We start from the raw sequence: 26,486 nt of genomic DNA on the forward strand, positions 1-26,486 counted from the left end.
AAGAACCCCAAAGTTAAATCCAGAATATCAATAGTCCTATTCCTTGATTTTTGACACTGTAGTTAATAAGTATAAATACAACTGAGAAATTGAATATATCTGGACTTAGAAGACCATCAAAAAATACTTTGTTGTTTACTTAGCACCTTATTAGGAAAAAAATAGATACCCAACCTTGTCCAAAGGAGCAGCTATTTTTTATTTTCCCCCCAAAAGGAGTTGAGAGATAAGAAAAAAATAATTCTCCAAAACAGAAAAAGAGTATAATCAGGATCCCAATAATAACTTCAAGGGCCATGTGGGTAATAGAAATACACAAAGCAGGCCAGGTTTTTTTCTTGAAATGTATGGTCTTCCAGAGCTCTCTTTCCTTTTCACTTTCCTAGTCCATTTCCTGTCCTCCTCTCTCAGATACTATCAGTTGATAACCTGGAAAACTCACTGGAAAATTGACGCAATTAGAAGAAAACCTCCTCTTCTCTTATCACTAGATCAATAACCTACCTATATTTACTTCTATATATTCTGCCCTCCCACCTATTACCATGGGTGAACTGTCCATGTTCTCTTCTAAAGACAAACCCTGAACTTATATAGTGCCTCCAATCACTTCCTGTCAACCTGAAGTCAATGATGAAGAAACTGTCCCCAGTTTGCCCAACATGATTACATTTTGCTTTTCAATGGACCACATACAACCTCAAGCAAACAAATTCTAATATATATTTCTCAGTGTTAAAAAACAAACCAAACAAACAAAAAAATTCTTCCTTAAACCTACATCTCTCTCTAGCTATCCCCCATTACTTTACTTTCTTTATAGAAATGATCCTCAGGAGTTATCAATACTTGCTGTCCATACTTACTCTCCTCCTGTTCTCTCTTAACTCATGTAAGTGGGACTTCTGCCCTAACCCATTAAGATTAACAATATTTCTGTTTAATCTTGAAATAAATGTTTTGGGGTTTCACCGACCTTTCCTGTACTAATCCCAAATCCTGTTGTCATCAGCCATTTTAATTTTTAATGTTTTTATCTCTTACTGTTACCACTATTCCTAAGCTATTATCTTTAATAGGGTTTTAAGTAAGTTTTTTTCTGAAGTTTTATACTTGTCCTACTTGATAAAGATGAACCAATTAAACATACATTCAAACAAAAAAATAAAATAACAAACAAAAAAATAATACAATACTACTCTAAATCCTACACTCTCTTCTATGAAACATTTCAGTTGGGCCATTTGTCAGCTGTAAGATGTCAAATCTGTGACTTTGTTTTAGAAACAGGAAAAAGAAAAAGAAGGGAAGATTAACCTACTAAATGTGAGAGTTCCTTTTTTCTACCCCAGCATCAAGCATATATAAGTACTTTTTCGTCATACGTGATTCATCTCAAATAGTTTCATCTTCTGGCTCAGAATTTATCCTATGAATTCCATTTTTCTCCTACTACCTTCAAATAAAAAATTTGGGCTCCAAGTAATAAGCCCAGTTATTGTCTCTGCCCGACCCCCCAACCTTTTTACTTTTTAATATTATAAGATGAAAATGTTATCCAAACTCCAACTGAGCACTTTGAGCAGTTTTCCACTCGAGGGGTTATTCATCAAAGGTGCCAATGAATCTACACTTCATTGTACAGCAGAAACTAACACACCATTGTAAAGCAATTATACTCCAATAAAGGTGCTAAAATAAATAAATAAATAAAAATCCCAAACCTAAAAAAGAAAAAAAAGGTGCCAATGAACCTGAAGATTCCTAGAATTGGCCCTAAGATTCCAGAAGTTGTTTAAAAATTAAGACATTCCTTATAGACATTATTGGTCTTCAAAGTTGTGAAAGGTAAATCAAATGGATCAATAACTCATTTTAATACTAAAAGAAGTAAGAGAACTGAGTTATGCCATTTAACAGACATTAACCCAAGGACTTCACATAAAAACACTATAAAGTAAAAATATTATTTCCTTTTTAGAGATGAGAAAACTAAAGTATAGAGCTGTTAAATAATATGCCCAAGGTCATAATGTTATTAAGTGGCAAAGTAAGTATTTGAACCCATGTCTGTGTAATTCCAAAGCTCTTAACCAACAATGACATATCATGTTAGCACCTTAAATCAGAAAGCCTATGACCTTGAGACGCATAACTTTCTTATTTGCCACTGTAACCATGGTACTTTGTGCTGTGCTTAGAAAACAAAGGTGTTCAGTTGATAAATGAAATAATGAATAAAAACATGTGTCAGTGGCAAGGTAGGAATAGCACTGTCTATTCAGAGGACAATGACAGACCACCAGAGCCAAAGTAAAAATTTCACATTGGAGGAAGTGCGATATCAAGCTGAAAAATAAAATGTACCTATATTGAGAGAACTTACAGACCATAAAATTGGAATTTTTTCTATTTAACTCAAAGCTCTAAAGCATATTCCCTGTAATTAACTCTACAATCTTAATTCTTTCAAAAATGCCAAATCTAATTAATTTACATCCTAATTGTGCATAATTGATAACTTTTTCTTTGGTATATTATGGCTATTTAATATATGGAAATTTAAGTTGAGAATCCACTCTAGGAGCCTCTGCAAATCCTTTTTAGAAAAGCAGCATAATAGTAATACCAAAACTTGATAAACAGTCTAACAAAGTAGAAAATTATAGACCAATATCACTTAGATCAATGGATAGCAAAACAATAAATACCATCTCTTCTAATTAAACAAAAGTAAATAAAACATGAGTATGGAAATGACAAGTAAAATTATAACTATTTGCAGAAAACATAAGTAAAGCAAATAAATGAACAGTAAATTAACTAACAAGAATATCAAAGAATTAAGAAAGTCAAATTTAAAAATATATGTGGCACCTTAAATGACTTAGACCAGATTGACTTATAACTTATATACAGATGATTCCAAAAGCAGCAGAATATATTCTTAAATTCACATGCGACATTCTCCAGGACAGACCATACATTAAGCCACAAAAAAGTCAATATATTTATGAAGGTTGAAATCATATCAAGCATCTTTCCTGATGACAGTGGTATAAAACTAGAAATCAATTACAAGACAAAAACTGGAAAATTCACAAATTTGTGGATATTAAACAACATGCTACTGAACAACCAATGAGTCAAAGAAGAAATCAAAGGAGGAATCAAAAAATACCTTAGGACAAATGAAAGCGGAAATATAATGTACCAAAATTTATTGCTGCAGCAAAAGCAGTTCTATGAGGAAAGTTCATAGTGATACATGAGTACCTCAAGAAACAAAAAAATTCTCAAATACACAACCAAACTTACACCTCAAGGAACTAGAAAAACACAAACTAGAAAATGAAGCCTAAAGTTAGTTGAAGGAGGAAAATAATAAAGATAAGAGTGGAAATAAACAAAATAGAGACTAAAAAGATGACAGACAAGGTTAATGAAACTAAGAGCTGATTCTCTGACAACACACACAACATTGGCAAACCTTTAGCTAGAAGTAACAGAAAAAAAGATAGAGGGCTCAAATAAAATCAGAAATAAAAGAGGAGAACTTACAGTTGATACCACAGATATAAAAAGGATCATAAGAGACTACTACGAACAATTTTATGTCAACAAATTGGAAAACTAGAAGGGAAATATATTAGAAACATACAATGTACCAAGACTGATCATGAAGAAATAGAAAATCTGAACAGAACAGTTTCTAGTAAGGAAATTGAGTAAGTAACCAAAAACCTCCAAATAAACAAAAGTTCAGGACCAGACAGCTTCACTGGTAATCTATCAAACGTTCAAAGAAGAATTAATACCAATCCTTCTCAAACTTTTTGAAAAAATAGAAGAGCAGGGGATGCTTCCAAACTTATTTTATGAGGCCCAATACCAAAACCAGACAAGGATACCACAAAAAAGGAAAATTATAGGCTATATCCCTGATGTACATAAATACAAAAATCCTCAATGAAATATTAGCAAAATGAATCCAACAATACATCAAAAATGATCACAAATTATGATCAAGTGAGATTTATTCCACAGACGCAAGGATGATTCAACCTATGCAAATCAACTGCATGATACACCACACTAACAAAATGAAGAATAAAAATCATACGATCATCTCAATAGAGCAGAAAAAGCATTTGAGGAAATTCAACATCCATTTATGATAAAAACTCAACAAAGTGGGTACAGAGACAACATACCTCAACATAATAAAGGCCATATATGACCAGCACACAGCTAACATCATACTCAATGGTGAGAGTTGAAAACTTTTCCTGTAAGACAACGAACAAGACAAAGATGCCCACTTTCACCACTTTTATTCCCACAGTACTGAAAATCCTAACCAGAGGGGGAAAAAAAATCCAAATTTGAAAGGAAGTAAAACTGTCACTGTTTGCCAAAGACATAGAAATACACAGAAAACCCTAAACATTCCACCAGAAAACTGTTAGAATTAATAAAGAAATTGAGTAAAGTTACAGGATACAAAGTCAATACAAAAATCTGTTTCATTTTTACATACTAACAACAAACTATTAGAAACAAAAATTAAGCAAACAATCCCATTTACAATTGTATCAAAAAGGATAAAATAACTAGGAATAAATTTAAACAAAGAAATAAAAAAAACCTGTACACTGAAAACTATGAGACACTGATGAAAAAGATTTTAAATGTCACAAATAAACGGTAAGATAATCCATGCTCATGGAAGAATAAATATTGTCAAGATATCAATAAATGGTGCTGGAAAAACTGGATAACCACATGCAAAAGAATGAAACTGGGTCACTATCTTATACCATACACAAAAATGAACTCAAAATGGATTAAAGACTTGAAATTAAGACCTGAAACCATAAAACTCCTAGAAGAAAACATAGGCAGTAAACTCCTTTACATCTTGACAATGAGTTTTTTGATTTGACACCAAAGGCAAAGGCAACAAAAGCAAAAGCCAAAAAGTAGGACTATATCAAGCTAAAAAGCTTCTGTACAACAAAGGAAACCATCAACAAAATGAAATCTACTAAATGGAGAAAATATTTGCAGACCATGTATATAACAAGGGGTTAATATCCAAAATATATAAACTCAGCAGCAAAAAATCAAACAAGTAGCATCATTTGCAAGATAATAAACTAAAGAAATAGTGTATAGTAAATAAAATACTGGAAAATTTTTTGTTTAATCACCATTGAAATTGCATCTGATGCTGGTACTATGACTGCTAGAAAAATCCTCCCTCTCTGCATTAATACTGATTATGAATTTTACACAGAATCTTTAAAGTTTTATCATACAAGATAGTAGTATTTTTAAAAGAATTTACTTTGATTCATTTTCATAAAGACTGAATTCCAATCTTAATAGCCTAAATCTAAAGAATCATTCCAAGAATATTTGAAATGCATAGTTTGTATCTTTTCCTTTAAGAATTTATTCTTGGCACAAAACATCTATTTCACACATTCTTAGATGATTTATTCACACTTGAAAAGGTTAAAAATATATATAAGATGCATCGTGTATCACACATACATACCTCAAACCCATCACTCCTTAATTGATAACATTTAAATTCATTAAAAAGATTTTTTTCAAGTAGTTCGAACATTAATTTTTCAAGATTCCATTGCAATTTTTGCATTAGCATAATAAATATAAAGAAATTTATTTCTCTTCTAGCTATTTAATAGACTATCTTTTAAAAATGCACAGAGTTTTTAAATGGATCAAAACAAATTTATCTTTTGTAAATTTCATCACACAAAATTATAAGTTTTGTTTGGATTTGCTTCTGGGGAATACTGTAGGACATTACTGGTAATCTCATTAAAAACTTTCTTTATAGAATTCCAGTTCAAATGATTAACTAAACACATGTATTTATTGATGCCAATAAAACAGAAGAACAAATATAAAAATAAATCCATAATAGCAGTAAAATGCCTGGAAGGGCACTACCGGATGATCAGAACACTACAAGAGCAGATGAGAACTGACATACTTGAAGACCTGAGGAATCCATCCTTTACCTATGTAAGAGAAAACTTCCAAAAAAAAAAAAAAAAAACCCACAAAGTGAGTTTTCCTAGAAGAAACTTAAATATGACAACAACCAACAAAATAAAACAACAACAAAAAACTCAATGAAGAACAGGCAGTTGGAAAGACTGGGTCATGGAAACGAATGGAACATTAAATGTAAATAGATTAAATTCTCCAATCAAAAGACATAAAGAGGTTGAATGGATTTTAAAAAAAAGAGACCCAAACACATATTACCAACGAGATTCACTTCAGCTTTAAAGACACATATAAACTGAAGGTGAGTAGATGGAAAATGATATTCCATGCAAATGGAAACCAAAAGAAAGTGGGGATAGCTATTCTTAGAGACAAACAAGGTCATTAGATCATGATAAAAGGGTCAATTCATCAAGAGGATGTAACAACTGTAAATATTTATACACCCAATATCAGAACAACTAAGTATATAAAGGAAATATTAACAGATGTGAAGAGGAAAAAAATAACAACAATAAAATAACAGGGGACTTCAATACTCCACTTTCAACAATGGGTCACTCAGACAGAAAATCAACAAAGAAACAGTGAACTTAAACTACACATTGGATCAGATGGACCTAGTGACATATACAGAACATTCAACAGCAGCAGAATACATATTCTTCTCAAGCACATATGGAACTCTCCAGGACAGATAAAATGTTAGGAGACAAGACAAGTCTTAATAAACTTAAGAAGACTGAAATCATATCAAATATCTTATCACACAATGATATGATATCAATCAAAGGGGAAAACTAAAAAATCCACAAATAGGTCAAGATTAAATAATATGCTCCTCAACAATCAATGGGTCAAAGAAGAAATCAAAAACGAAATAAAAAAATACCTTAAGACAAATGAAAACTGAAACACAACATACTAAAACTTACGGGACACAGCAAAAGCAGTTCTAAGAGTAAAGTATATAGTGATAAATGCCTATATTAAAAAAAATTTTTAAAAGCCATATATACAACCCAACTTTATACCTTAAGAATCTAGAAAAAGAACAAATTAAGCCCAAAGTTAGTAGAAGGAAAGAAACAACAAAGATCAGAGATGATAAATGAAATAGAGATTAGAGAGATAATAGAAAAAATTAATAAAACTAAGGGCTGTTTTTTGAAAAGATAAACAAAACTGACACCCTTAACTAGACTAAGAAAAAGAGAGAAGGCTCAAATAAATATAATTAGAAATGAAACAGGAGACATTACAAATAATAACACAGAAATACAAAGGATCATATGAAATTACTCTACACTATTATACACCACCAAATTAGATAAACTAGAAGAAATGGATAAATTCCTATAAACAGACAACCTACCAAGACTGAATTATGAAGGAATAGAAAATCTGAATGGAACAATTACTAGTAAGGAGATTCAATCATTAACCAAAAACCTCCAAACAAACAAAAATCTAGGACCAGACACCTTCACTGGTAAATTCTACCAAATTAACACCAATTCTTCCCACATTCTTCCAAAAAACATAGAAGAGGAGGGGATACTTCCAAACTCATTTACAAGGCCAGCATTACCCTGATACCAAAACCAGACAAGAACACCACAAGAAAGGAAAATTACAGGCTAATATCCCTGACAAACATAAATCCTCAGTGAAATACTAGCAAACTGAATTCAACAATACATTAAAAGGATCATACACCATCATCAAGTGAGATTTATTCCAGGGATGCAAGGATGGTTCAACACATTCAAATCAATCTGAAAGCAAAGCTAAAAACAGTACTTGAACTCTTGAAAACTTAAAACACATTAAGAATTATAATGCTTCTTTAGGATCAAATTTAAATTGACACTAAGAATGGACCTATGCTATTGAAAATAATAGGAAATTTAAAGTAATAAGATTTTTTAATACCTTAAGCCAATACCTCTCAAAATTTTACACTGAAATGCCCGTAATCATAGACAAGAGTAAACTTGGACTTCTCAGCAATCTTATATATAAGAAATATGTAAAAGACACTGTTTAACAATGTGTAGGAAGTGGTTCATCACCATAACATGATAAGGATTTCACGAAATCAGTTAAACTTTATTTCTATCCAGTTTCCTGGATGCTGAGGACAATATAAAAGTCAGACAGTTAGTACACCTTTCTTTTTTGCATTTCTTTTTTTTTAGACATCTCTTATTTTTTATAAGAATTATGTATAAGATATTTATAAACACACATTTACAAAGAAGAAAGCTGAAGAATGGATATGAATAGCATTAACAGTCACATGGGCAGAGACAGTGACAAGCCTAGACCTTACTTAGCCTTTCTGATTCCAACTTTGATGTTCCTTGTATAGGAAGGATTTGTTTCATATATTCAGGAGGTAATTATTCTGCTAAGCAACTTCATCATTGATGCACCTTTGTTAGCAATATCCACTACTGTCTGCATTTCATTCTCACATAAATAAAAAACAATACAATGGACTTCAATTAACTTTATATACACATTCATGGAAATTTAACAAATTAATCAAATTAAGTCATGTCAATCTTGCCAGGCAAAAGATTGAAAGCCCCACCCCACCCCCAAAATTCAAACTGAAATTACATTTTGCTATTTTCAGAGTCAATCATATCTAACTTGAGGACAAAACTGATAATCCTTCAGAAATTAGGTCTATGAAAGAAATGTTTAAATAACATCTTTAAATCCTTATGTTTTAAATTTATACTATAATGTATAATGTCTAAAAGTTTCCAGACACTTTTGCAATACCAGCTTCATGAACTGTACATTTCTAGATATCTTACCTTTTTTGCTGTAGAAGAAAGGGGTTCCTTTTTCATACTTCTTAGTAAAAACTCTGGCATGTTATTTTCAATATCTTCACGAGTTCCCTTTTTACCCAAAACTGCAGCCAAAAATGAAATAACCTAGGAGAAAAAGTCCAATTTTTTCAATCACTGTGTATCGTGATGGACAAAATTTTACTGTTTACCTGAATACTCAGTAAGTGACAATTTGAGTAAGTACAAATAGATTTGCTGGGAGGAAACACAATATGAACCACTAGTATTTGTTTTCTTTATTTGTATTAACAAACAAATCTATAATATAAAAGTTACCCTTGAATGCAGTAAAAAATTTTAAATAAAAATTCTCACATTGCCATCTCTTCCATGATAAGTTCTACTTACTCAGTGAATTCTTTCTTGATCTCATCAGTTGAGATATCATATTCTCTATCACAATAAACTGTGTACATTCCTTTTTCCTTGTAGAAAATAAACTCATTAAGGGGGTAATACTTGGCTCATAAATTTGTACATTTTTCTGTATCCAATACATATAGGTGGAATGATAGAATGTTATTTTAAGATAAACTAAGGCAATTCATCATTATACACACCATTCTGAATAATAGCTATTCTCCAAATATCAAGTGAGAAAGACAAAAAGACATAGGAAAAAAGGAAATGTAACTTCATATAATGAAGAGCAAGAGATATTTAAACTAGACCTTGGTTCAAATTTCAACCTAAGTTGCTTGGCAGATATGTGAACTTGGGCAACTAAGTTAATCTCTTTGAATAACTAAAATTATATGAAAACACCAAATATAATACTGGAAGAGTTGTTTTAAATATTAAGGGGGGATCGCTTCTCGGCCTTTTGGCTAAGATCAAGTGTAAATATTAAGGGGAAAATATATGAGGTATACATATATATGGGGGAAAATAACTGATCATTACTTTAGAAAAATAAGTTATACAAATATTAAAACCTAAAGAAAAAATATGAGAGAATTAGAAAAACTATCAAAAAATAGTGTTTTCAACATGGTGTGGATACCTACAATGTGAATCTCAAATGACAGAAGAAAAAGAATGGTGCAGAAGTATTTGAAGAGATAAGGGCTGAAAGCTTTCAAAAACTGATTTCAAAAATCAAGCCATACACAGTGGTTAAGAATCCGTCTGCCAATGCAGGGAACAAGGGTTCAACCCCTGGTCCGGGAAGATCCCACATGCCGCGGAGCTACTGAGCCCATGCACCACAACTACTGAGCCTGCGCTCTAGAGCCTGTGCTCCACAACAAGAGAAGCCACTGCAATGAGAAGTCCACATACTGCAATGAAGAATAGCCCTTGCTCACCGCAGCTAGAGAAAGCCCGTGTACAGCAAAGAAGACCCAACACAGCCAAAAATAGATTAAATAAATAATTTTTTAAAAAGCCATATATTCCATATCGACTAAGAACATGAAGCCAAAAAAAAAAAAAAATCCACAAGTAGTTCCTGCAGAGAAAAAACTGCTCAAAATTTGAGACAGAAATATATTAAAAGTGGTCAGAGGAAAAAACAACAGATTATCTATCTATTAAGTAAGCAACAATTAGACAAATAGCTGATCTTGCAGCAAAAACAGTGGAGACACTATACAACGGAGTGATATTTTTATTTAGGTCTTTAATCCATTTTGACTTTATTTTTTGTATATGGTGTTAGAGAATCTTCTAATTTCATTCTTTACATGTAGCTGTCCAGTTTTCCCAGCGCCACTAATTAGAGAGACTGCTTTTTCTCCACTGTATATTCTTGCCTCCTTTGTCATAGATTAATTGACCACAGGTGCATGGGTTTATTTCTGGATTTTCTATCCTGTTCCACTGATCTATGTCTGTTTTTGTGCCAGTATCATATGCCTTTGATTACTGAAGCTTTATAGAACAGTCTGAAGTCAGGGAGCCTGATTCCTCCAGCTCTGTTTTTTCTTTCTCAAGATTACTTTGGCTATCTGAGGTCTTTTGTGTTTCCATACAAATTTAAAATTTTTTTGCTCTACTTCTGTGAAAAATGCCATTGGTAATTTGATAGGGATTGCATTGAGTCTGTCACTGCCTAAATGTAAAAAAACTCCTACAGAAAAACATAGGCAGAACACTCTTTGACATAAAACGCAGCAGTATCTTTTTTGGATCCGTCTCCTAGAGTAATGGAAATAAAAATAAACAACTGGGAACTAATTAAATTGAAAACCTTTTCCACAGCAAAGGAAACCATAAACAAAACAAAAGACAACCTACATAATGGGAGAAAATATTTGCAAACGATGTGACTGACAAGGGATTAATTTCCAAAATATACAAATAGCTCATACAGCTCAACATCAATAAAACAAACAACTCAACCAAAAAATGGGGAGAAGATCTAAATAGACATTTCTCCGAAGAAGACATAAAGATGGCCAAAAGGCACATAAAAAGAATGCTCAACATCACTAATTATTAGAGAAATGCAAATCAAAACTACAATGAGGTATCACCTCACTCTAGTCAGAATGGCCATCATCAAAAAGTCTATAAATAATAAATGCTGGAGAGGGTATGGAGAAAAAGGAACCCTCCTACACTGTTGGTGGGAATGTAAGTTGGTACAGACACTATGGAGAACAGTATGGAGGTTCTGTTCACAATATGTGTGCCACTTACACAAACAACATCTACAACAAGAGGTAGAGAAAGACCATGCAAACAAAAACTAAACGAAAGTTGATATAGCTATATTAATATCAGATAATACTGAGGCAAAAAGCATTACTAAATTAAAGAGGCACACTTGATACTGATTAATTCATTTGGAAGTTATACGAAGTGTAAACTACTAAAGAAGAAAACATTTACTGAAACAAAAGTAGTCAAATCGATAAGCACAATGGTAGATTTTGAAATAACTTAGTAAGAACAAAACAAAGAAATCAGTAAAGATACAGAATATTTGAAAAAAATGGTAAGCAAACTTGACCTAATAAACATTTGATAGACCACTGTAAACTACAGCAAAACAGTTTCACTTAAAGTACACATAAAATATTTACCAAAATTGACATGCAAAGTCATAGAGCAAATCTTAATACATCCAACAGACAAAAATCATACAGAATATGTTCTTTGGTCACAGTGCAAGAAATCAGAAATAACAAAAATATAAACAGAAAATCCCCAAATATTTGGAAAGTAAGGAATATATTTCAAAGTAGAACTCACAATGGAGATTAGAAAATATTTAAGTTGAATACTAATGAGTAATAATTACATATTAAATTTATGGAATACACTTAAAGACATGCTTTATGGACTTAAATGCATATATATTAGGACAGAAGAGAGCCTGCTAATAAAATATCTAAGAATCTATCTGAAAAATATATAAAAATAACAGAAAACTTAACACACAAAAATAGAATTATAAAACATGAAAAAGCATAAAATAAAAAGATTGACAAAGCCAAATGATCATTCTGTGAAAAGATTTTTAAAAGTGATGAACCCTAGAAAATTGATTTAAAAAAAAAAGAGAAACTAAGAGAACAGGCAACACACAAAAAAATATGTATAAGACATAATAAACAATGTTACGCCAATAACTGTGAAATTTTAGGTGAAATGGATGAACAGAACTTAACACTAAAACAAGAAGAAACAGAAATTTTACATATTCAAATAACTATTATCGAAATCTAAATACATAATTACAAACCTTCTACAAAGAAAACTAAGGGTCAAATAGCCACCAATAAAGTCTACCAATGCTTAAGAAAGCTATAATGCCAGTCTTAAACTCCTCCAGATTTTAGAGAAAGGGAGAAATATTCTCAACTCATTTTATGAGTTCAACATAACCTTGATAAGAAAATCTAACAAAAATATGGGACATTTACAGGCCAATTTCTCATACTCACATAGAAGCAAAACTCTTAAAATATTAGCAAATGGAACATAGAAATGTAAAAAAGAAATATATACTAAAACCAAGTTGGGTTGACTCTGGAAATGTAATGTTGGTTTAACCTTCAAAATTTAGATATTAGATATGTATTAACTAGTATCTTAGGTATTACACTTAGCTTTCCTAACTCTTAGTTTCCTTAAAATAAAAATAAATTAAAATAGGACAATCTATTGGGTTGGCCAAAAGGTTTGCTCTGTTTTTTCCATAAGATGGTTCTAGTAGCACTTAGTTGTCTTCTAACTTCATTCAAAACAATTTTGTTAGATTGTATGTGACAGCTGTGATATCAGTGTGTATTTAAAAAAAAAAACATCAAAATTGGTGAATTTTTGTGTAGCCATTTTAATATTGAAGATGGAAGAAAAAAGCAACATTTTCGGCATATTATGCTTTATTATTTCAAGAAAGGTAAAAACGCAACTGAAATGCAAAAAAAGATTTGTGCAATGTATGCAGAAGGTGCTGTGACTGATTGAACATGTCCAAAGTGGCTTGTGAAGTTTCGTCCTGGAGATTTCACCATGGTTGGGTAGAGCAGTTGAAGTTAATAGCGAGACATTAATTGAGAACAATCAACGTTTTACACCATGCAGAAGATAGCCAACATAATCAAAATATCCAAGTCAAGCACTGAAAATCATTTGCACCAGCTGGGTTATGTTTAATCCCTTTGATGTTTGGGTTCCACATTAAGTGAAAAAAACCTTCTTACATTTCTGCATGCAATTCTCTACTTAAAAGCAATGAAAACGTTCCGTTTTTAAAACAAATTGTGATAGGTGATGAAAAGTAGATACTGTACAATGATGTGGAATGGAAGGGATCGTGAGGCAAGTGAAATGAACCACCAACAACCACACCAAAGGCCGGTCTTCATCCAAAGAAGGTGATGTTGTGTATGTGGTGGGATAGGAAGGGAGTCCTCTGTTATGAGCTCCTTCCAGAAAACCAAACAATTAATTCCAACAAGTACTGCTCCCAATTAGAAAAACTCAAAACAGCACTCGACAAAAAGCTTCCAGAAGAAGTCAACAAAAAACGCATAATCTTCCATCAGGATAATGCAAGACCACATGTTTCTTTGATGACCAGGCAAAACTGTTACAGCTTGGCTGAGAAATTCTGATTCATCCACCATATTCACCAGACATTGCACCTTTGGATTTCTATTTATTTCGATCTTTACAAAATTCTCTTAATGGAAAAAGATAGAATTACAAAGCTGCCTGAAAAATGGCAGAAGGTAGTGGAACAAAAGGGTGAATACATTGTTCAATAAAGTTATTGGTGGAAATGAAAAATGTGTCTTTTACTTTTACTTAAAAACCGAAGGCACTTTTTGGCCAACCCAATATTTCACTTACATTTTACGTGAAGTGATACATTATTAGCTTTAAGCACATAGTAAAAAGTTGGGAATGTATATCTTTATCACTAGAGGAAACATGAAAAAATAATAAACAGAGCACAGTTAAAAATCAATAGAAGAATTAAAATGGAATTCTAAAAAATATCTTATCAACCCCAAATAAAGGAGAAATATTAAAACAGAAAGCAATCTGTTCAAACAGAAAACAAACAATATAACCAAATCCAAACATAACAGGAATTATATTAAACGTAAATGGACTAAACACTCCAATTAAACATCAGAGGCTGTCAGGATAAATAAAAGACTTGTCTCCAAGAGACACATTTTAAATATAAAGACATAGATAGCTTAAAATAAAGGGTTGGAAAAAGACAAACCATTCAAACAGTCAGCATAAGACTACTGGAGTGGTTATCTTAATATCAGATAAAGTAGATTTCAAATTGTATTACCAGAAATACAGAAACACTTAACAAAGGGGTCAGGAAGAAATAGTGATCATAAAAGTTTACGACCTAATAACAGAGCTTCAAAGTACATGAAGACAAAATTGAGAGAATTAAAGGGAAAAATAGACAAACTCACAATCATAGCAGGAGATTTTAACTTTCCTCCCTCAGCTATTAATACTAAAAACATAGAAAATCTGAATATTATCAATTACCTTGAACTGCTAATTGGTAATTATATAGAATAGTACATCCAACTGCAGAAACAATTGCAGAATAATTGCAGAACTCAATGAAGTAGCAAACAAACAACAGAGAAGATTAACAAAGCTAAAACTTTATTCTTTGGAAAGATCAACAAAATCAATACCCCTCAAGTTATACTAATTAAGAATAAAATAGAGGCTACAAAAGATCCACATTAAGATGCAGAGAGGTATTACTCAGATCCCACAAATACTAAAAGAATAAAAAAGGAACATAAAGAAGTGTTTATGCCAATCAATTTGACAACTTAGATAAAACAGATAAATTCTTTGAAAAATACAAGTTACCAAAATTGACACAGCAAAAAATAGAAAATCTGAATGGCCACATATCTATTAAAGTAATTGAATTCATTAACAAAAACCTTCCCTTAAAGAAAACTCCAGGTCTAAAAGATTTCACTAGTAAATTCCATCAAATATTTAAGTATAAAATAACTTAAATATACAACATTTTTAGAAAAGACAGAAGAAAGAAACACTTTGCAATTTATTTTAAGAGGCCTACAAAACCCAGATACAAAAACCAGACAAACATATTGCAAGAAAAGAAAATTACAGACCAATATCCATAATAAATATAAATGCAAAAATTATTCAAATATTAAGCAACTGAATCCAGCAATATAAAAAAAAAATCTGATGATCAAACTGGGTTTAATCCCAGGAATACAAAATTAGTTTAACATTTAAAAACCAACTAATAGGGCTTCCCTGGTGGCGCAGTGGTTGAGAGTCTGCCTGCCAATGCAGGAGACACGGGTTCGAGCCCTGGTCTGGGAAGATCCCGCATGCCACAGAGCGGCTGGGCCCATGAGCCACAGTTACTGAGCCTGCGCGTCTGGAGCCTGTGCTCCGCAATAAGTGAGGTCACGGTGGTGAGAGGCCCGTGCGCCACGATGAAGAGTGACCCCCACTTGCCACAACTAGAGACAGCCCTCGCATACAAAGACCCAACACAGTCATAAATAAATAAATTAAATTAATTTTTTAAAAAAAGCTTGCCTTCAATTTAAAAAAAAAAACAACTAATATAAATCTTAGTGATTTATATAATAATATATTAACAGAATAAATGGGGAAAAAACATGATTATCCCAATAGGTGTCAAAAAAATATCTGATAAAATTCAATACACATTAACTATAAAAAAACCTCAGAAATAAGGACTAGAAGGAAACATCCTAACTCTGATAAAAGATACTAAGAAAATCCTACAGCTAATATACCTAATGTTGAAATATTAAATGCTTTCTCTGTAAAAGCAGGAATGAGATAAGGATGTCACTCCCACTAGTTCTATTCAAATTGTACTGAGATCATACCTAGATAATGAAATAAGGCAAGAAAAAGAAATAAAAGGCATAAAAATTGAAGAAGTAAAACTCTATTTGTGGATGACATGATTGTTTACATAAAAAAATCTAAGGCATCTACATAACAACTACTAAAACTAATAAGTGAAGAATTTAGCAACATACAAAACATACAAAAATAACTTTGATTTTTATATAATACCATCAAAAAATTTGGAAGTTAAATGGAAAAAATCCATTTACAAAAGCATCAAAAATATAAGAATTAATTTAACAAAAAATGTATAAGGCCCATGCACAAAACTATAAAACACTGCTGAGACAAATTAAAGACCTAAATAAGGGAGCTATCACTTCATGTTAATTCTCCCCAAACTGTTGTATAAATTCAATACAACTAAACTCCACAATCCTAATCAAAATCCGGACAGATCTGTTCATTGAACTTGACAAACTGATTAAAACTTTACATGGAAATGCAAAGGGATAAAAAGAGAAAGGAAATAACAAGAAGGTACTTAACACAAAATTGAGTGTAAGTGGGATTGATTCAAGATGGTGGAGTAGAAGGACGTGCTCTCACTCCCTCTTGCGAGAGCACCGGAATCACAACTAACTGCTGAACAATCATGGACAGGAAGACACTGGAACTCACCAAAAAAGATACCCCACATCCAAAGACAAAGGAGAAGCCACAATGAGACAGTAGGAGGGGCGCAACCACAATGAAATCAAATCTCATAACTGCTGGGTGGGTGATCAAAAACTGGAGAACACTTATACCACAGAAGTCCACCCACTGGAGTGAAGGTTCTGAGCCCCACTTCAGGCTTCCCAAGCTGGGTGTCTGGCGATGGGAGGAGGAATTCCTAGAGAATCAGACTTTGAGGGCTAGCAGGATTTGATTGCAGGACTTCGACAGGACTGGGGTAAACAGAGACTCCACTCTTGGAGGGAACATACAAAGTACTATGCACATCGGGACCCAGGGGAAGGAGCAGTGACTCCATAGGAGACTGAACCAGACGTACCTACTAGTTTTGGAGGGACTCCTGCAGAGGCGAGGGGTGGCTGTGTCTCACCGAGAAGACAAGAACACTGGCAGCAAAAGTTCTGGGAAGTACTCCTTGGTGTAAGCCCTCCCAGAGTCTGCCATTAGGCCCACCAAAGAGGTGGGTAGGCTCCAGTGTTGGGTCACCTCAGGTCAAACAACCAAAAGGGAGGAAACCCAGGCCCAGCCATCAACAGACAAGCGGATTAAGTTTTACTGAGCTCTGCCCACCAGAGCAGTAGCCAGCTCTACCCACTACCAGTCCCTCCCATCAGGAAACTTGCACAAGCCTCTTAGATAGCCTCATCCACCTGAGGGCAGACAGCAGAAGCAAGAAAAACTACAATCCTGCAGCCTGTGGAACAAAAACCACATTCAGAGATAGACAAGATGAAAAGGCAGAAGGCTATGTACCAGATGAAGGAACAAGATAAAACCCCAGAAAAACAACTAAATGAAGTGGAGATGGGTAACCTTCCAGAAAAAGAATTCAGAATAATGATAGTGAAGATGATCCAGGACCTCAGAAAAAGAATGGAGGCAAAGATCAAGAAGATGCAAGAAATGTTTAACAAAGACCTAGAAAAATTAAAGAACAAACAAACAGAGATGAACAATACAATAACTGAATTGAAAAATACACTAGAAGGAATCAATAGCAAAAAAACTGAAGCAGAAGAACGGATAAGTGACCTGGAAGACACAATGGTGGAATTCACTGCTGCACAACAGAATAAAGAAAAAAGAATGAAAAGAAATGAAGACAGCTTAAGAGACTTCTGGGACTACATTAAACGCAACAACATTTGCATTATAGGGGTCCCAGAAGGAGAAAAGAGAGAGAAAGGACCCGAGAAAATATTTGAAGAGATTATAGACGGAAACTTCCCTAACATGGGAAAGGAAATAGCTACTCAAGTCCAGGAAGCACAGAGAGTCCCATACAGGATAAACCCAAGGAAAAACACGCCGAGACACACAGTAATGAAATGAAATTGGCAAAAATTAAAGGCAAAGAAAAATTATTGAAAGCAGCAAGGGAAAAACGAAAAATAATATACAAGGGAACTCCCATAAGGTTATTAACAGCTGATTTCTCTGGTGAAACTCTACAAGCCAGAAAGGAGTGGCATAACATATTTAAAGTGATGAAAGGGAAGAACCTACAACCAATATTACTCTACGGGCAAGGATCTCATTCAGATTCAATGGAGAAATCAAAAGCTTTACAGACAAGCAAAAGCTAAAAGAATTCAGCACCACCAAACAAGCACTACAACAAATGCCAAAGGAACTTCTCTAAGTGGGAAACACAAGAGAAGAAAAGGACCTACAAAAACAAACCAGAAACAATAAAGAAAATGGTAATAGGAACATATATATTGATAATTACCTTAAACGTGAATGGATTAAATGCTCCAACCAAAAGACACAGGCTCCCAGAATGGATACAAAAACAAGACCAGTATATATGCTGTCTAAAAGAGACCCACTTCAGACCTAGGGACACACACAGACTAAAAGTGAGGGGATGGAAAAAGATATTCCATGCAAATGGAAATCAAAAGAAAGCTGGAGTAGCAATACTCATAACAGATAAAATAGACTTTAAAATAAAGAATGTTACAAGAGACAAGGAGAGGAAGAGCTTCAAGATGGCGGATGAGTAAGACATGGAGACCACCTTCCTCCCCACAAATACATCACAAATACATCTACATGTGGAACAACTCCTACAGAACACCTACTGAACACTGGCAGAAGACATCAGACCTCCCAAAAGGCAAGAAGCTCCCCACGTATCTCAGTAGGGCAAAAGAAAAAAGAAAAATCAGAGACAAAAGAATAGGGACAGGACCTGCACCAGTGGTAGGGAGCTGTGAAGGATGAAAAGTTTCCACACGCTAGGAAGCCCCTTCATGGGCAGAGACTGCGGGTGGCGGAGGGGGGAAGCTTCAGAGCCATGGAGGAGAGCGCAGCAACAGGGGTGCGGAGGGAAAAGCAGAGAAATTCCCACATTGAGAATCGATGCCGACCAGCACTCACCAGCCCGAGAGGCTTGTCTGCTCACCCGCTGGGACAGGTGGGGGCTGGGAGCTGAGGCTCAGGCTTCGGAGATCACGTTCCAGGGAGAGGACTGGGGTTGGCTGTGAGAAAACAGCCTGAAGGGGGCTAGCGTGCCATGGCTAGCCGGGAGGGAGTCCGGGAAAAGATCTGCAACTGACAAAGAGGCAAAGGATTTTTTCTTGCCTCTTTGTTTCCTGGTGCGCAAGGAGAGGGGATTAAGAGCGCTGCTTAAAGGAGCTCCAGAGATGGGCACAAGCCGCGGCTATCAGCGCGGACCCCAGAAACGGCCATGAGATGCTACGGCTGCTGCCGCAGCCACCAAGAAACCTGTGTGCAAGCACAGGTCACTATCCACATCTCCCATCCTGGGAGCCTATGCAGCCCGCCACTGCCAGGGTCCAGTGATCCAGGGACAACTTCCTCGAGAGAACACACAGCACGCCTCAGGCTGTTGCAAAGTCACCCTAGCCTCTGCCGCTGCAGGCTAGCCCCACACTCCGTACCCCTCCCTCCCCCAGGCCTGAGTGAGCCAAACCCCCTAATCAGCTTCTCCTTTAACTCCGTCCTGTGTGAGCGAAGAACAGACACCCTCATGCAGGGCCTACATGCAGAGGCAGGGCCAAATCCAAAGCTGGATCCCAGGAGCTGTGCGAACAAAGAAGAGAAAGGGAAATCTCTCCCAGCAGCCTCAGGGGCCGCGGATTAAATCTCCACAGTCAACTTGATGTACCCTGCATCTGTGAAATACCTGAATAGACAATGAATCATCCCAAATTGAGGAGGTGGACTTTGGGAGCTATGATATATATATACTTTTCCCTTTTTCTCTTCTTGTGAGTGTGTATGCATATGCTTCTGTGTGTAATTTTGTCTGTATAGCTTTGCTTTTATTATTTCTCTTAGGGTTCTGTCTGTCCGTTTTTTAAGGGGGGGTTTTATTTATTTATTTATTTTTAGTATACTTTTCAGTGCTTGTTATCACTGTTGGATTTGTTTGTTGGTTTGGTTGTTCTCTTCTTTCTTTTTTGTTAATTACTTAAAAAAATTTTTTAATACTTATTTTTTGTTTTTTATCTTAATAAGAGTTTTTTAAATTTAATTTCATTTTATCTTTTTCTTTGCTTCTTTCTTTTTTTCTCCCTTGTATTATGAGCCATGTGGATGACAGGCTCCTGGTGCTCCAGCCAGGCGTCAGGGCTATGCCTCTGAGGTGGAAGAGCCAAGTTCAGGACATTGGTCCACCAGAGACCTCCCAGCTCCACATAATATCAAACGGCAAAAATCTCCAAGAGATCTCCACCTCAATGCCAAGACCCAGCTCCACTCAGTGACCAGCAAGCTACAGTGCTGGACACCCTATGCCAAACAACAAGCAAGAAAGGAACACAACCATACCCATTAGCAGAGAGGCTGCCTAAAATCATAATAAGGTCACAGACACTCCAAAACACACCACCAGACGTGGACCTGCCCACCAGAAAGACAAGATCCAGCCTCATCCACCAGAACACAGGCACCAGTCCCCTCCACCAGGAAGCCTACACAACCCACTGAACCAACCTTAGCCACTGGGGACAGACACCAAAAACAACGGGAACTACGAACCTGCAGCCTGTGAGAAGCAGACCCCAAACACATTAAGTTAAGCAATGAGAAGACAGAGAAACACACAGCAGACGAAGGAGCAAAGGAAAAACCCACCAGACCAAACAAATGAAGAGGAAATAGGCAGTCTACCTGAAAAAGAATTCAGAAAAATGATAGTAAAGATGATTCAAAATCTTGGAAATAGAATGGAGAAAATACAAGAAACGTTTAACAAGGACCTAGAAGAACTAAAGAGTAAACAAACAATCATGAACAACACAACAAATGAAATTAAAAATTTTCTAGAAGGGATCAATAGCAGAATAACTGAGGCAGAAGAATGGATAAGTGACCTGGAAGAAAAAATAGTGGAAATAACTACTGCAGAGAAGAATAAAGAAAAAAGAATGAAAAGAATTAAGGACAGTCTCAGAGATCTCTGGGAAAATATTAAACGCACCAACATTCAAACTATAGTGGTTCCAGAAAAAGAAGAGAAAAAGAAAGGGACTGGGAAAATATTTGAAGAGATTATACTTGAAAACTTCTCTAATACGGGAAAGGAAATAGTTAATCAACTCCAGGAAGCACAAAGAGTTCCATACAGGATAAATCCAAGGAGAAACACACCAAAACGCATATTAATCAAACTATCAAATATTAAATACAAGAAAAAATATTAAAAGCAGCAAGGGAAAAACAACAAATAACATACAAGGGAATCCCCATAAGGTTAACAGCTGATCTTTCAGCAGAAACTCTGCAAGCCAGAAGGGAGAGGCAGGACATATTTAAAGTAATGACAGGGAAAAACTTAACAACCAAGATTACTGTACCCAGCAAGGATCTCATTCAGATATGATGGAGAAACTAAAACCTTTACAGACAAGCAAAAGCTAAGAGAATTCAGCACAACCAAACCAGCTTTACAACAAATGCTAAAGGAACTTCTCTAGGCAGGAAACACAAGAGAAGGAAAAGACCTACAATAACAAACACAAAACAATTAAGAAAATGGTAATAGGAACATGCATTGATAATTACCTTAAATGTAAACGGATTAAAGGCTCCAACTAAAAGACATAGACTGGCTGAATGGATACAAAAACAAGACCAGTATATATGCTGTCTACAAGAGACCCACTTCAGACCTAGGGACACATACAGACTGAAAGTGAGGGGATGGAAAAAGATATTCCATGCAAATGGAAATCAAAAGAAAGCTGGAGTAGCAATTCTCATATCAGACAAAATAGACTTTAAAACAAAGACTATTACAAGAGACAAAGGAAGACACTACATAATGATTAAAAGATCAATCCAAGAAGAAGATATAACAATTGTAAATATTTATGCACCCAACATAGGAGCACCTCAGTACATAAGGCAAATACTAACAGCCATAAAAGGGGAAATCGACAGTAACATAATCATAGTAGGGGACTTTAACACTCCACTTTCACCAATGAACAGATCATCCAAAATGAAAATAAATAAGGAGACACAAGCTTTAAATGATACACTAAACAAGATGGACTTAATGATAGTAATAGGACATTCCAACCAAAAACAACAGAATAGGGCTTCCCTGGTGGTGCAGTGGTTGAGAGTCTGCCTGCCAATGCAGGGGACACGGGTTCGAGCCCTGGTCTGGGAAGATCCCACATGCCGCGGAGCGGCTGGGCCCGTGAGCCATGATTACTGAGCCTGCGCATCTGGAGCCTGTGCTCCGCAACAAGAGAGGCCGCGATAGTGAGAGGCCCACGCACCGCGATGAAGAGTGGTCCCCACTTGCCACAACTAGAGAGAGCCCTCGCACAGAAACGAAGACCCAACACAGCCAAAAATAAATAAATTAATTAATAAAACAAAACAAAACAAAACAAAAAAACAACAGAATACACTTTCTTCTCAAGTGCTCATGGAACATTCTCCAGGATAGATCATATCTTGGGTCACAAATGAAGCCTTGATAAATTTAAGAAAATTGAAATCATATCAAGTGTGTTTTCGGACCACAACGCTATGAGACTAAATATCAATTACAGGAAAAAATCTGTAAAAAATACAAACACATGGAGGCTAAACAATACACTACTTAATAACCAAGAGATCACTGAAGAAATCAAAGAGAAAATAAAAAAATACCTAGAAACAAATGACAATGAAAACAAGGTGAACCAAAACTTATGGGATGCAGCAAAAGCAGTTCTAAGAGGGAAGTTTATGGCAATACAATCCTACCTTAAGAAGCAAGAAACAACTCAAATAAACAACCTAAGCTTACACCTAAAGCAATTAGAGAAAGAAGAACAAAAGAAACCTAAAGTTAGCCAAAGGAAGGAAATCATAAAGATCAGATCAGGAATAAATGAAAAAGAAATGAAGGAAACGATAGCAAAGATCAATAAAACTAAAAGCTGGAAAAAAAAAAAAACAAACTAAAAGCTGGTTCTTTGAGAAGATAAACAAAATTGATAAACCATTAGCCAGACTCATCAAGAAAAAAAGGGAGAAAACTCAAATCAATAGAATTAGAAATGAAACAGGAAAAGTAACAACTGACACTGCAGAAATACAAAGGATCATGAGAGATTACTACAGGCAACACTATGCCAATAAAATGGACAACCTGGAAGAAATGGACAGATTCTTAGAAATGCACAACCTGCCGAGACTGAACCAGGAAGAAATAGAAAATATGAACAGACCAATCACAACCACTGAAATGGAAACTGTGATTAAAAATCTTCCAACAAACAAAAGTCCAGGACCAGATGGCTTCACAGACGAATTCTATCAAACATTTAGAGAAGAGCTAACACCTATCCTTCTCAAACTCTTCCAAAATATAGCAGAGGGAGGAACACTCCCAAACTCTTTCTACGAGGCCACCATCACCCTGACACCAAAACCAGACAAAGATGTCACAAAGAAAGAAAACTACAGGCCAATATCACTGAGGAACTGAGATGCAAAAATCCTCAACAAAATACTAGCAAACAGAATCCAACAGCACATTAAAAGCATCATACACCATGATCAAGTGGGGTTTATCCCAGGAATGCAAGGATTCTTCAATATACGCAAATCGATCAATGTGATACACCATATTTACAAATTGAAGGAGAAAAATCATATGATCATCTGAATAGATGCAGAAAAAGCTTTTGACAAAATGCAACACCGATTTATGATAAAAACTCTCCAGAAAGTGGGCATAGAGGGAACCTACCTCAACATAATAAAGGCCGTATATGACAAATCCACAGCAAACATCATTCTCAATGGTGAAAAACTAAAAGCATTTCCTCTAAGATCAGGAACAAGACAAGGATGTTCACTCTCACCACTATTATGCAACATAGTTTTGGAAGTCCTAGCCACAGCAATCAGAGAAGAAAAAGAAATAAAAGGAATACAAATTGGAAAAGAAGAAGTAAAACTGTCACTGTTTGCAGATGACATGATACTATACATAGAGAATCCTAAAGATACCACCAGAAAACTACTAGACCTAATCAATGAATTTGGTAAAGATGCAGGATAGAAATTTAATACACAGAAATCTCTTGCATTCCTATACACTAATGATGAAAAATCTGAAAGAGAAATTAAAGAAACACTCCCATTTAGCACTGCAACATAAAGAATAAAATACCTAGGGATAAATCTACCTAGGGAGACAAAAGACCTGTATGCAGAAAACTACAAGACACTGATGAAAGAAAATGAATACGATACAAACAGATGGAGAGATATACTATATTTTTGGATTGGAAGAATGAATATTGTGAAAATACTATACTATACTATAGTATTTATACTATAGTATAAATACTATAGTAGTATAAATACTACTATAGTATTTATACTATAGTATAAATACTATACTATCCAAAGCAATCTACAGATTCAATGCAATCCCTATCAAATTACCAATGGCTTTTTTAACAGAACTAGAAGAAAAAGATCTTAAAATTTGTATGGAGACACAAAAGACCCCAAATAGCCAAAGCGGTCTTGAGGGAAAAAAACAGCTGGAGGAATCAGACTCCCTGACTTCAGACTATACTACAAAGCTACAGTAATCAACACAATATGGTACTGGCACAGAAACAGAAATGTAGATCAATGGAACAGGATAGAAAGCCCAGAGATAAACCCACGCAGGTATGGTCAACTAATCTATGACAAAGGAGGCAAGGATATACAGTGGAGAAAAGACAGTTTCTTCAATAAGTGATGCTGGGAGAATTGGACAGCTACATGTAAAATAATGAAATTAGAACACTCCCTAACACCATACACAAAAATAAACTCAAGATGGATTAGTGACCTAAACGTAAGACCGGACACTATAAAACTCTTAAAGGAAAACATAAGAAGAACACTCTTTGACATAAATCACAGCAAGATCTTTTTTGATGCACCTCCTAGAATAATGGAAATAAAAAGAAAAATAAACAAATGGGACCTCATGAAAGTAGAAGTTTTTGCACAGGAAAGGAAACTACAAACCAGACGAAAAGACAACCCCCAGAATGGGAGAAAATATTTGCAAAGGAATCAACGGACAAAGGATTAATCTTCAAAATATATAAATGGCTCATGCAGCTCAATATTAAAAAAACAAACAACCCAATCCAAAAATGGGCAGAAGACCTAAATAGACATTTCTCCAAAGAAGACATACAGACGGCCACGAAGCACATGAAAAGCTGCTCAACATCACTAATTATTAGAGTAATGCAAATCAAAACTACAATGAGGTATCACCTCACACCAGTTAGACTGGGCATCATCCGAAAATCTACAAAAAACAAATGCTGGAGAGGGCCTGGAGAAAAGGGAACCCTCTTGCACTGTTGGTGGGAATGTAAATTGATACAGCCACTATGGAGAACAGTATGGAGGTTCCTTAAAAATCTAAAAATAGAAGTAACATATGACCCAGCAATCTCACCACTGGGCATATATCCAGAGAAAACCATAATTCAAAAAGACACATGCACCCCAATGTTCATTGCAGCACTATTTACATTAGCCAGGACATGGAAGCAACCTAAATGCCCATCGACAGATGCATGAATAAAGAAGATGTGGTATATATATACAATGGAATATTGCTCAGCCATAAAAAGGAACGAAATTGGGTCATTTGTAGAGATGTGGATGAATCTAGAGACTGTCACACAGAGAGAAGTAAGTCAGAAAGAGAAACACAAATATCGTATATTAACGCATATATGTGGAAACTAGAAAAATGGTACAGATGAACTGGTTTGCAGGGCAGAAATTTAGACATAGATGTAGAGAAGAAACGTATGGATACCAAGAGGGGAAAGTGGCGGGGGTGGTGGTGGTGGTGTGATGAATTGGGAGATTGGGATTGACATATATAAACTAATATGTATAAAATGGATACCTAATAAAGAACCTGCTGTATAAAAAAATAAAGTTAAATATAAAAAAAACAAAAAAAATTGAGTGTAAGTACAGTAAAACTGAACAAAG

At 34.9% G+C, this 26,486-nt stretch overlaps 1 protein-coding gene across 6 annotated transcripts in view; it reads right to left on the reverse strand.

Annotated features, from left to right (window-relative positions):
• The window catches only part of ERCC6L2 (ERCC excision repair 6 like 2), a 182,647-nt gene that overhangs the window by 132,757 nt on the left and 23,404 nt on the right, over positions 1-26,486 (reverse strand). For all 6 annotated transcript variants that reach the window (XM_036855634.1, XM_036855628.1, XM_036855631.1 and 3 more), the window contains exon 3: positions 8,880-9,002. In XM_036855634.1, coding sequence (XP_036711529.1) covers positions 8,880-9,002 — 123 coding nt within the window. The remainder of the gene's footprint in view (positions 1-8,879; positions 9,003-26,486) is intronic.

This window comes from Balaenoptera musculus, chromosome 6, assembly GCF_009873245.2.
Source record: "Balaenoptera musculus isolate JJ_BM4_2016_0621 chromosome 6, mBalMus1.pri.v3, whole genome shotgun sequence".
Taxonomy (NCBI): Eukaryota; Metazoa; Chordata; class Mammalia; order Artiodactyla; family Balaenopteridae; genus Balaenoptera; species Balaenoptera musculus.